The sequence below is a fragment of the Camellia sinensis genome, chromosome 12 (genome assembly GCF_055761805.1).
Source record: "Camellia sinensis isolate YWXY chromosome 12, ASM5576180v1, whole genome shotgun sequence".
In the NCBI taxonomy this organism is placed as follows: domain Eukaryota; kingdom Viridiplantae; phylum Streptophyta; class Magnoliopsida; order Ericales; family Theaceae; genus Camellia; species Camellia sinensis.
Genome location: NC_138972.1, coordinates 86,105,453 through 86,119,182, shown reverse-complemented (window position 1 = coordinate 86,119,182; position 13,730 = coordinate 86,105,453). Strand labels below are relative to the sequence as shown.

The 13,730-nt window shown below is 35.2% G+C and overlaps 1 protein-coding gene across 2 annotated transcripts; it reads right to left on the bottom strand.

The window, feature by feature from the left end:
- Positions 1-917: 917 nt before the first annotated feature.
- LOC114308165 (serine/threonine-protein kinase GRIK1) lies at positions 918-12,551 on the bottom strand. Of its 2 annotated transcripts, none has more exons than XM_028253688.2 (13): positions 12,057-12,551; positions 11,669-11,867; positions 11,104-11,548; positions 10,181-10,255; positions 10,045-10,089; positions 9,388-9,462; positions 8,931-9,018; positions 8,644-8,768; positions 6,392-6,487; positions 2,490-2,556; positions 2,264-2,379; positions 2,000-2,078; positions 918-1,426 (listed from the first exon to the last, which is right to left on the bottom strand). In XM_028253688.2, the coding sequence occupies exons 3-13, from the start codon at positions 11,434-11,436 to the stop codon at positions 1,242-1,244; spliced, it is 1,284 nt and encodes a 427-aa protein (XP_028109489.2). In that variant the 5' UTR covers positions 11,437-11,548; positions 11,669-11,867; positions 12,057-12,551; the 3' UTR covers positions 918-1,241. The 2 variants fall into 2 exon arrangements, with proteins under 2 accessions (XP_028109489.2, XP_028109490.2); XM_028253689.2 differs by having other exon boundaries at positions 11,669-11,862; positions 12,057-12,538.
- Positions 12,552-13,730: the final 1,179 nt, after the last annotated feature.

The window sequence follows — 13,730 nt, the reverse complement described above, 5'->3', positions numbered from 1 at the left end:
AGAATTTTGAAAAATTTACACCGTTCAGACATTCCTGATCATCCACCCAATTGACCGGTAATTTAATGAAATCTTAGATTATTCCGTTAAAACGTACGGTATCAAATTTTTAAAAAAAAGGATTAAAATGTTAGAAATGCTCTAACTTGGATTATAGCAATGATAAAGTTAATTAATTGAGATTAATAATTTATTATGCTTAATAATATTATTTTATTATTAAATTATATATATTATAAATATAATATATGATGAAGCAATTGATTTTGATTTAATTTAGTACATAAAATGCTTAAACGGATATCAAACCAAAAATCACAAAAAATTAATTAAAAAATCATACAAATCAATTCTTATTTTCAAAAAAAAAAAAAATACCAAATATAACCATTTCAGTCCGATACAATCAGTTTGATCCATTTTTTTATGAATAATACTTGGGACCCTTTTGGGGGTCACCCCTCACCCCTTTGCCACGTGGCGGGTGGTGATTGGAGGAGTAGGAAAAAAAAGAAAAAAAAAATGTAACCAATGAGAGAGAGAGGGGGTCAAAGGGGTGGGGAAAAAAGGGGGATGAATCATTGTTGTTTTTTTATTTTCCTTGCATCCCTAATGTCTATCCATGTGGAGAGATAGAGAGAGTGCAATGCAAGCAAATTTCCAGCACAAGGTGAGACCACACTCACAGCAAGGACTCGGGACCACCTGAATACCCTTTCGTAATATGTCACGATGTCCATTTCTGTCCAGCTAAAAAGCCAAGCAACAGTCTCTTAAAACTAGGTTTTTTCCTGATGGTCCATGATCTACAAGAGGGTCTACGCTACACCCAATCAAGGCCGGTTTACCCCTAGAATACCCCTAGAATCAAATCTCTGTTGTCATATCATCTAACACTCTAGACAATAGAGGAAAACTTTGGCAAACAATAGCGTTCCGGAATATGAAGAAAATACAAAGTCTCCCACAATGGTCGTATTGTTTACAAGGTACAACACAAGCGTATACCCTAAAATCAGAACAAAGATACCTTTCAAATTGGAAGAGCATACTCATCCTTAGTGTTTGGTGTCAACTGTAAGTATAGGTCAGAAAATCTCACATCAACCCATGTTTTTCTAGCATCTCTACTTACAAGCCTTTTCCGTGCTTTGCTTAGCTCTTTACACGTTTACTTCAATGATCGGATTAAAAAAAACTAGTGTTTAATTACTACTATACAAAAACAAATCCCAAACACATTACACGGTGGTGGCGGTGGTGCTGTCCTCAATATGAGCCTGATTGTCTCTGCAAATCCCATCAGATTTGTCACTCTGCAACCTTTTACGCTTGCACCAACATAAATACCGAGGGATAGGCCCTTCTTCTCCAACAACCCAAGCATGCTCAGAAACAGCCCCTAATGTCATCCTGCGTCTTGGATCTGCATAAACAGTGTTTGAAAGTTTCAACAAGGAAAGAAAAAAGAAGAATAAATATCACTAACACTCTGTTTGTTTTGGCAAAAAACTTCTTTCAGAAAAAGTTTTCCGGAGAAAACAACTTTTTATGTTTTGGTTTGGTCGCATCATTGAAACTAATATACTAATGGTGATATTGGTGGTGGCGGTGGTGGTGGCAATGCAGAGGAGGAGGAGGAGGAGGAGGAGGAGGAGGTGGAGGTGGACGTGGAGGTGATGCTGGCTGGTAGTGTGATGGCATTGATAAGACTTTAGTCCAAATAATTTTCCACCTTTCAAAAGATGAAAACATTTTTCGCCCAAATAGACTTACTTTTCATCGACCATAGAAAAGCCAAAATTAGCCTGCTTGATGGAAAAAGGTGGAACATCACAGAAGTGAGAAATAGGGGAGCAAAAATCAAATTCATGGACTTCATTTGCACAAATCTAAATTATTTTCCCTACTTTCCTTCTTTTTTTTTTCTTTTTTTTTAATATATATTCCCCCAAAAGAAAAGATCCAAAACCACCAGCTGAAAGTAGAAGAGATTGACCTTTGCAGAGTAAACCTTCCAGTAAGTTCTTCAGCAAGGGGTTCACACGATCAGGGAGAGATAAAGGGTTATTAACGATCTGTGGAAAACAAAAAGTTACGAAGTTAAAAATAAAATAAAGATGCTAGATATGAACAATAAATAAATAACTAATGTGAAATATACTGTTTGGATCTTGGATTCACTTTTCCCTTGCCTTTTTTCCTCCACAAACCCAAAATCCATACACAACCTAAATGTGGCAATACAAGCAATCCACAATACCTTGTCATATGTATCCTGCAGTGTGTCTCCAAGAAATGGGTATTTACCGAAGACCATACAGTACAAACTAACTCCCATTGCCCACGTGTCAGCTGCTTTGCCACCATATGTTAGACCTGTTTATCAGATAACAATCTACAAGCTGAGTGGTAAATACATCCCATGCACTTTGTGATTTTGATTTTGGAAAAAAAAAAATTCCCAAATGGACAGAGAGATATCTAACCTAAACAGCACTCTGGTGCAGTAAATACAGGAGTTCCAGGAGAGCGGCGAAGCTCATCATTATCATCCTGCAAATGAACCAAACCAAACGGAATGCGAGGCAGTTAGGGATAACATCATGCTGGACTTCCTATCGGTTGCAGCTGGAAACTGAATAACTTTGGACAACAATAGAAATAAAGTGGTTTTGTAGAGAATAGAAACATAGAATCACATCAATGAGCAGCAATCAAGTCAATAGTACAGATAGCAAATCAATCTGACGTAGAAAGCCCGATATCTGTGAGTTTTTTTCTGCATTGTGGCATAAAAGAAAATTCAATTTGACCCAATTTCATACATTCCAAAGATTGATTGGCAAAATAGGATTCGTCAAAGCAAAAGCTCAACCTAAGCAAATCTCTCTTCCCCAAGCACAAGCCAAACTCACGTCAAGCTTATAGGATATGTTGCTAGGGTTGGTCAAGCTGAATATTAATAGGTTGTTTGGGGTGTCCTAAATAAGTGCACTTTTTGTCTTTTTAGACTAAAAAGTTGAGAAAAAAAATATGAATGTTTGGGTTAACATTGTCTTTTTACGAAAAAATATGTAATAAAAAATTGTATAAATAAAGTGTATAGGAGAAGAAAGTTGAGTAGGTTGTATATGTCTTACACAGCAAATTATTGCCTCCTTCGGGGCAAAGTGTTTGGACAGTGATGGTCGGTCCGTGGGGGCCACCACGGGTCCCATTTTAATAATTTGAACCGTTCAATATGTACAACTCGTCGAGTATTATATACCTGTAAAAAATCACGTTGATCGGATATCGATAGCTATATGATCGGATTAGTTTTTTTTCAACAGTTAAGTATCACACCATCCATTTTGTTTATACAAAACTGATTTGATCATATAATTAATAGGAATGGCAACAGGGCGGGGCGGGACCAGGGATCACCCTCCCCGTCCCCGATGGTGAAAATTATCCTGTCCCCGGCCCCGATCCCCGACGGGGGACCCATCATCGTCCCCGCCCCCATCCCCTAACGGGGATCGGTTTTCCCCAACCCCAGACATTCCCCGGGCCAAAAAAAAAAAAAAAAAAAAAACCAGCAGCAACAATAATAATCTTGTTAGATCTGAGATGAACAACAATGCACAACAATAATAATCTAATAATGATCCTCTGTTTCTTCTTCGTCAACAACAACAACAACAACAACAATGAGATATATATATATATTCTGAATCAAAAAAAAATCTGAATCAAATATATATATATATATAGAGAGAGAGAGAGAGAGTGATTCACGATATAGAGAATGATTCAAAAAATATATATATAGAGAGAGAGAGAGTGATTCAAAATATATATATATATATCTGAATCAAAAAAAAAAATCTGAGATCTAAGGGCTGATTCACGATCTGTTGGTGATCACGATCTAAGGGCTCATTCACGATCGGTTTCCGAGAGAGATTCACGATCTGAGATCTGTTGGCTGATTCACGATCTGTGGCTGATTCCGAGCCTGAGACCGAGAGGGACAGAAGAACCATTCTCTGATTCACGATCTGTTGGCTGATTCCGAGAGTGATTCCGAGAGGGACAGAAGAGAAGAGAGAAGAGAGAAGAGAGTGGTTCTTCCATTGACGATTGGTGGTGGTCGGTGACAAGGCAGCAACAGAGGTGAGGAGAAGAGAGAGAGAGGGGGCTTAGGGTGTGAGACGAAGACCAAGATGAAAACTAGATTAGGGTGTGTGAGAGAGATAGTGTGGAAGAGAATGGATTTTGTGAAATCAGTGAATAGAGAAATGAGTGAATAGGAAAGTATATATATACGGGGATAAGTTCGGGGATAAACCAGGCCGGGGAACGGGGACGGGGACGGGCCGGGTACGGGGAACACTTATCCCCGTCCCCGGCCCGAATCTGTTCAGGGATTAATTTTTAAATACCATCCCCGTCCCCGTGGGGGTATTTTTCGGGAAAAACCCGCTCAATTCGGGGTCGGGGGATTAGGTCCCCATCGGGCCGGTTTCAAATTGCCATCCCTAATAGTTAACGATATCCGATTAACGTGATTTTTTACAGACATATAGTACTCGACGAGTTCTACATATTGAACGGTTCGGATTATCAAAACGGAACACTTAGTGGGCCCCCCAAAGGCCCAACATTACCATCAAACTTTGTGGCTTTACGTATGTAATTTTTTTTTTGCCTAAAAAGTGTATGACCTGCATTCCTGCTGGGGCAGTACAACTGACAGTGTAATTCAAATTTTTATATTACAAAAATGTATAAAATATTTTTTTAATATTTTTTATTTGTGAATAGTAATGACTTTTTTGCTTTTTGGCTTTTTGAATTTTTTGGGACTTGCCAATCCTGGCCTAAGTTCAACCAAGCCTTCCATTAAAATGACATACCAAAGCTCACAAGCAAGTAGAAGTGCTACAAAGAACATGATACGTAACTTGGTCGCTCATTGATGCTCACTGTAATTGATTGGCATTTTTGGACAAGTGGATCAAAATCAATCTATTTTGACATATAAAATCAAATATAGGCAAAATATTGACACACGATCAATACAGCAAGTGATATTCTGTCCACTGATCTAACAACGTCCAGAAGTCGTGTTCCATTAGGAGCCATGATTGGGGGCTATGTAAATGTTATGATGAGAAAATTGTTCAAATGCTACAACCAGTCTAATCATTAACAGACAAATAAAGGCAAAATTTTTCACTCCCATCTGGAATAAGATTACAGAGCAAGACCAAAAACAGGTATATTATAATATTAGATTGTTTTCCAATTATTAATAAACAATACTATGAATGCGGTAGACACCAAATTCCTCTCCAATCACAATATAAAGCACTCAATGTGAGCCACTGACCTCCAGAAACTAGTTATAGGGAAAGATAAAGACAAGACAATCAGTACGAACAAGTTAAATCAGTATGTCCACAAGTGCAGATGAATCATGAATGCAATTTCCAAATTTTTTATTGAAACAAAGCTACAGATCAAGACACCAGGCATATCAAATCCATTTCCAATTGTCAGAAAAAAATTGAACAAAAATAATGAAAATTAAATCAACAAGGTTTAACAAGGATAAACCTAGAGTGCTTGTTAGCTTATTAAGCCAAGTTTGCCACAGATTTACAAAGCAAGCTATGCAAAATATGATCAGGCCTATGTTACCTGAAACGTGGATCATTCCGGTACGGGGAACGAGAACGGGATCGTGATACGCCACATGCTCTAAAATGTGGTACAATAGGGGTAGACTTGTATATACGATACTTGCAAATTTAAGATACTTTTAGAATAATTTTCTTTTAACTATTAGGCATCTAATAAAATTTAGTTTTTCTTCTTCATGTAGCAAAACATTTTTTATGTTTTGTCTTGTCAAAACTTAACTTACCTTAAATTTTAATTCATTATATTTGATTTTTTCCTCCTAAGAAAACATTTAAGAAAATTTATTGGAAAAAACTTTCGGGATCGTTTCAAATTGCTAAATTTACCATTTTGGAACACATGTGTACCATATTTTGGAACCTGTGTACCAATACGCAATTCGCTAGGGTATTAGCGTTTTCTAGTAACATAGGATCAGGCATGGCTCATGATCATTTAACAAAGCCAATCTCAAGTGAGATTGTAACCAAGCTGATTAAATAAATGCATGTGTTTTTAATCATAATAGTTATTTCAAAAAAATATATATATCATAATTAACAAAAGCTAATAAAAATGAATATTCTACAAAGGAAAAAAGGAAAAGAAAAACAAAAAAGAAAACAACAATCAAATTTCCTGCATATCATTCCTTGAAAAAAAACATATGCATACATCTAATTATTCTAATCAAATCATGGTTAAAGCAGATCAATACCTCAAAAACCTGGCTGACACTGAAGTCCCCAATCTTCACTGTACCAGCAGCAGTGACCAATAGATTATCAGGTTTAATATCACCATGTACAATATTCTGTTGGAAAAAAACAAAAATCAATATAATGTTTTGTGACACAAGAAGAGGCAAACACAGGAAAACCATAACTATAATTTGGGTTAAACAGAGCACAAGACACAATTGAAAAGGCAACCATCATTTTCTGGTGTTCAAGTCTGCATTTCAAAATGTGATTTAATCACATGCCCACGTGTCAATGAATAATTTAAAACAGGGTAGTGAAGAGATGGTATGGGGGAGTGGAAAACTCAGTACTTTGGGGTGTGGTTTTCTTACATTTTTTCCCAAACAGTTATTGATGGGAATAATTTAAAATAATTGTAAAACTTATTTTATTTGGATAATTTTGGTATTATAATTTGAGTTAACACAACTTCAATTGTGTGTTCACACCAATTGGTGGGGTGTTCACATTATAATATACTAGCATGTGGCACACACGATACGTGTGCAATTCAAATAACTAATAATAAAAACAAATAATAAAGAATTTAATATCATAATATGTATGTTGCTTAAGTGATAAGTATATTCTTAATTAAACCCAAGGTCTCGGGTTCAAAACTAGCTTACGTTGTGTATAATAATTTTTTATTTTAGCATATATAAAGTTGACACGTGACATGAGTAGAAGAAGGTTTCGCTAATCCAATTTAGGCCCTCACTTAATAATAGTATAGATAATATACTTAGTATAGAACAGATGTATAACTAAAAAAAGTATAATAACTTCCTTCACAAATCTCACCAACAACAAGAAGCATGCAAACTACTTTAGTCTGTAAACATACACTGACAATACACATCTACCATGAAAAATGCCAAGAACTAGTAAATGACATTGAGCTAAGAGTTAGCTATAGATAAAAATCTCAAAGCAAAAGCTAGTTAAGTCAATCTAGCATCATTGCTGGGCAGACACTATAAACAGAGAACAGAAAGATAAAAAACCCTTGTTGCAGTCCACAAGAAGATAAAGAAACAAAAAAAAACAAAATTAAAGGAAATTCCAAGTTTGAAAATTAGTTGTTTTCAACCCAAACTCAATTGGGAAAATTTCAAAACATAAATAATTAGGTTTTTTGGTTTAGTATAGTCTTATATTATGAATATTTAGGGTATGTATTTATCTAGTTAGTTTTCTATATGATATGGGGTATTTTTGGAAATTTGCAAAATTTCCTTGACATGGACTATAGATCACCCATGGGTCATCGTAATGTCAAGTTATGTTTTCTAACCTGAACAATAGATAAGTTTTGAGAGTCAAAAGTTTTAGTTTTCTAACTGGAAATCCAATTCCTATTAAGTTACAAAATACTTACTAAGTCCATAAAATACGTGTCAGACAGAATAATCTTGAGAGAATTAATTCCAGCAAATAAGCATCTTTGACATTCAGTGATGCAATTAAACTCTAGATGTGATGCCTAAGGCCTCTACTCGTGATTCCTATTAACTACCTTCGTATCCTTCTCCTTTAATTAATTTTTCAGCATTTTTAACCTAAACCACAAAACCAGATCTCTACTAATCCCCATTCAACCATCTAGTACCATTGTTCCTCAACCCTAGTACCCTACTTGCAAAAAAACATAAAACGGCCCCTACTTAGTTACCAGAACAACACCAAAATCTCATACCTTCACTCTCAAAACTATATCCTTTTTGACTTTTGAAACCTTACAACCCCATATTTTGCCACCATCTAGCCTTCGCAATATATTCAGCCCTAAAAGTTCAGGTTTCCGGCTGCGATATTGTAATTCTGGGCTCACTACTAATATTAGGAGAATAAAAACTATTCATCAAACAAAAAGTTGATTTACGTTTCACACTAGCAGGTAGTAAAATCAATTAGAAGATAAAAAAAAATTGCTTTTAAACTGATCCCAGCAGCCAAAAAAATTCACATTATGGCTGATTAATAGCAATTAGCTATGAGGTTTGAAAATTTTCATTACTCATGCATAACAACATCAAAACAATTGATGTTTGCATGCACAAAAAGGAATAGGGTCAAATCAATTAAGTAACTACGATAAATTTAACATTTGTTTTCAAAACAAAATATCATAGTCAACCCAACAATCAGACCTTAGCAATAGCTAAGATCATAAGAGCACTGTAGAACCAAAAAAAGAAAAAAAAGGAAGGTAGAAAATAAATACATGAGCATGGAGATACATCAACCCAGAAACTATATCCCGCAAGTACTTTCGTGCTTTGTTTTCTCCCAAGCCACCTGGTGGACCAGAACCCTCACAGACCCATTTGCCTTCCACATATTCCAGAACTGAGCAAAGGAAAGAAGTGTTCACCATCAAACACAAGGCAACTTTCACATTTTTCAAAAATTATTAACATCGTGCAAGATGATGATCACATTCAGACACAGACGTGTAGAATAAAGTGAGAGCGGGCAAACCCAAAAACACAGGGGAGAGAGAGAGAATACCCATGTAAAAGTGATCTGTGGTAGGGTCATCGATCACCTCAATGAGATTAACTATATTGGGATGCTCCAACATTTTCATAATTAAGACCTGAAAAGCAAAAGAATTAACACAATTAACCTAGAACTCAAGACATGAAAAGAAAAGAACAACCAACCAAAAAAAGAAACGGAACTATTAAAGCTGCATAAGTAATATACTAAAAAACTGTAAAGGAGTAACGAAGTCAGATCCATGTCGCTCTATATCAAAACAACCAGAAGCAGCACCAATATAGGCTACCTAATGCCAGGATGCTGCACGTTCTCACCATGTCCATAACCCAATATGTAAATCAACAATTAGTGTAATTTTCAGAAGATTTCACTTTAAACATCCATGTTGAAGAGCTTGCTAGAGTTCACAAGAAATTCAAATAACATTTGAACAAGATAAATTACACAGGACATTAGAAAATACCTCACGGAGAACGTCAGTCATAGCAGTCTCACAAGGTGCTACTCGCTGTTTCAGTAAATAAGACTTGTGAAAGGACTGCAAGTTAAAATTGGAAATATTAGTTAATTATGAAACTATATGGCACTATATTTCGGTTTCACAATGCTATGTAGTCATAAATTTGGACCAATACGATTATATATGAACTATTTGGCATTAAGTTTCAGTTTCATAATGCTATGATTTATATCCCTAGAGGTACTAAACAAGGCAACTTATGTTTCCCTAAACAAAAATGATCTAACCCCAAATAAATAAACAAACATAATCAGCTCAAACTTTTCCAACAGGGTCAATGGGAATATGTAGAAATGGAGTGACATAATCCCAAACCACTCCACATTCACTATTTCCCAGTCACTCTTTATAACTTCAGTACAAGATAAATAAATGATAGGAAGCCTTTATGTTGATAAACTAGCATACTCAAACTCCACATCCCGCCAATAGAACAGAAGCATATCCAATAAAGCAAAAACACAAATTTATTTTCCTCAGGCAAGATGAAACAGAAGTAATTTCAACAATAAGCTAGACATGAACCACAAGGCTTTGCAAACCTTTAAGGACAAAAATACATTGCACAATACTCAAGCCCCTACATAATGAAAGAACTACCTTGATTGCATAATGCTTCCCATCAACACTACTTCGGTAAAGAACCTGTTGCATTAGCAAGGCCATAAGAAGTCTAAAGAATAACTTCCTATACCAAGTAAAAAGTTACATAATATCACCATAGAAATAAAATTACCACTTTTCCATAGCTACCAGAACCAATCTTGAATTCACGAACATATTCATTAACCATCTTGTCCCCGTTTTCATCCTGATGATGAACCCAAAAATTAATAGTACTAAACCATACCAGATATCAATACTTCATTTGATGAAATTCCTGTACACGAGGTACAATATGTTTTCTTAACATAAAAAAACTAAGTGGAGATGTGCACATAGAAGACAAATGACAAACAATATGATCTCATTTACAGCCAACTAGCAAGCACATGCACAAATATAGGATTTAGCTTCAAATGGCCCCCTTCAATAATGTGGAGGGCAAACTACCAAATAACAACACCCATAAATATACATAAGACCAAAAAATTAAATAAAGAATGCTAATAGCATAATTTAGGAGTACTGAAAAAATGTACTTAGCAATGACTTGATATAACCACGACAAAGAATTAAGCAAATCACTTGGAACTTTTTCATCCATATAAAGCTACATAAATGATCTTTTAGACACAAACTTTCTAGAGGCATGATACCATTCAGAGGCATGCCAACATCATTGGCCAGATCAAGCAGACGAAGAGCCAAACTATTAGACTAATTGACTATTTGGATTCCAATCCCCAAACTTCCCTTATGAGCTATGTCACATCCAGATATTGTGCATCAAGTAAGATAGCTTTCATCCCTAAAATAATTTTGAGCCTAACAGCATCTCATGGACAACCTTACCATATGGAAAAACTTGACCAGTTGACATAGGTTCTTCAATGCATATACAGCCATGACAACATATATCAAACCAATAAAGTACACTATAGGACAAAAAATAACTCAGCAGAACTTTTGAACAAAGACAGCAGTAGAAGCTAATCAGTTGAGTAAAACTTTTGAACAAAGACAGCGGTGGAACCTAAATTACATTCCACTAATTACCTCTGAGCGAATAAGTTTGTGGGTCTCCTTAACAGGAAACTCCCTACAAATCAATCCATGTTGAATTCTGTACATGATAATCTCTTCAGAACATTTCGTAGGGCTACGCAGCTCACCTTCATCCCCATGTCCCGTATCAGATACATCATCATTATACGAACAATCGTCCACATCTTCTATATCTTCACTAAGCAACAACTCCTGTGACTCGTGATTGCCCATGTGTGCATTACGCCTTGCTAACTTTTTGGGTTTTCTTCCAAATGAAAATCCAAAACAATCACAGCACCCCATTCGGGTCACTCCCGCAAATGAAAATATCTTATTAAACATGAGACGTTTAAGCCTTGAAGTGATAAATTCCAATTTATAGGCCAACAAAATAACAAACTTTGACTGAACAAAACAATATTCCTGACATCAATATCAACCTCAAAGACTAACCCTGCTCCACAAAATGCAAAGTTAATTCCAACATTAAAATGGAAACAAACAAAAATTTAGTTATTTGTGCTACATGTGTGCTTGTGTTGTGCATATACACGCGCAAATTGAAGGTTCTAACCTAGTTTATAAACTGTGGGCTCCAAGCCCTAACCGGCTTCGCTATTCCAACGGATGCCATTCAGAAAAATGAAAGAAACAATTGATGAAACTGATGCCGTTGCGATTCAACGCCGACATCTCGATAACACCAGTTTATAACAACAAATGCGGGCCACTCTTCACTCCTCGAACCACATCACCCACCACCAATACCTTGACTTTTTCCACCATAACAATAAAGAACATGAAAACTTATCAGAAATAAACAGACCAATAATAAAGATTGCATGAAGTTCAAGAAAGGGCAAGCCACAACTCAGCACACAATAGTGACAATGAAATTTTGAAATCGAGCATATCAATAACAATATATATGTATATATTGAATCAAAGCATCGTTTACCCACCTTATGTTCGATGATGAAAGCAAGTTGAAAACCCTAGCTCCGACTCATCGAACCATTAATTAAAAATCAAATCTTTTTCATGAGAGAACCAAACCCAGATCAAATAAACAAGTCGGTAACTAACAGAAACGGGTAATCTAACAATTGGGGATCGCAAAACCCAATATTTGGTTCAAGTGGGATGTGATACGAAAAACCGAATTCGATTCAGGAGAAGATAGAAAAACCCTAGATTGAGGGGGTTGGCGAGGATAATCGAGGGAATTGATTTGAAAACAAATAAATAAATCGGATTCTGTGTATATACAGAGATATGTATATTGGTCTGGATATATTTTGCTCCAATGTGACTACAGTGCGTGTGTGAGCATGGAGACGACAGCGAAGGCAACCCGCTAAAGAAGAAATTGCGCGAGCGCGAGAGAAAGAGAGATTTCTTGCCCTTTTTCCAAAGATAAAAGAGTTTTGGGTGAGATGGTTTTCACCAAGGATCCTCTAGAGTGAAATTTTCCTAAAGTTTCCTAGAGTGCTATATTGTGTGGTTGAGATTTACTGGCAAATCACATCAGAAAAATTGATGTGACTTGCCAGTAAATCTCAACCATACACTGTAGCACTTTAGGAAACTTTAGGGAAAAATCACTCTAGAGGATCCTTGCTCGATGGTTTTTGGCAAAGACAGCAATAAGGTTATTTTGGGAAATTACTTTATGCCTCCTTGGACAAGCGATTTTTTTTAGGAGAGCTTCTATTTACGCATCCCCTTTCTCTCTTTGCACACATTTCATAAAAAAAAATTTTATTATAAATTTTTTTTTAAGTGAAATTATTATTATGGATATCAAATAAATATATTCGGAAGTTGAATGCCGAAAAAATAATAAAAATTCAGAAGTCTACTTTCGAACCAATTGTTTATTTTCAGAATGCTACTTCCGAACCAATTGCTTATTTTCGGAATGTTACTTTCGAACCAATTATTTATTGAAAAAGATGTGTATAAAGTGTAATGGGTGTGTGCAAATAAAAGCTCCATTTTTTTAGTCAAAAAGTCACTAAAAAAACTAAACAGCCAACAATCCATATCAAAAGTCAAAGATTCTCTTTCCTCTCTATTTTTTACACATCTTTTCGTAAAAAGTCAAAAAATCATCCTAAACATAATTTTTTTTAGCTCATATTTTAGCCAAATAGCTAAAAAGTTACTAAATTAGCATGTTCCCCAACGAGGCCAGTTTGTCGTTAAAAAAATTATTTGGGATAGATTTTTTGGGTTTTTAAAATTTTTGTAAGAGAATAAATAAGGTGATTGTGGTTTAAATGTAATATTTTATTTTATTAAATTAAAAAAATTATTTTGTCTTTTTTATGATTATTTTAGTCAAAAAAAATCTTATTTTAACTCATGCTAAACGAAGGCATAGACATATGAGGGGAAAATTATATACTATTACTATGCGTTCATATTCTTAGGAGTGGTTTGGGATCTCCTAAATAAGTATATTTTTTTTATTTTTTATAAAAAGATGTGTAGAAAAATAGAAATGAGATGTTAATTGATGTGACCCAAAAAAGATAAAAAGATAGACTAAAATAAGTTATGCCAAATGATAATTTATTCGGCCTTTTCATATTTCTCAATAATTTAACATAATATTTTATCTACTCATTTTT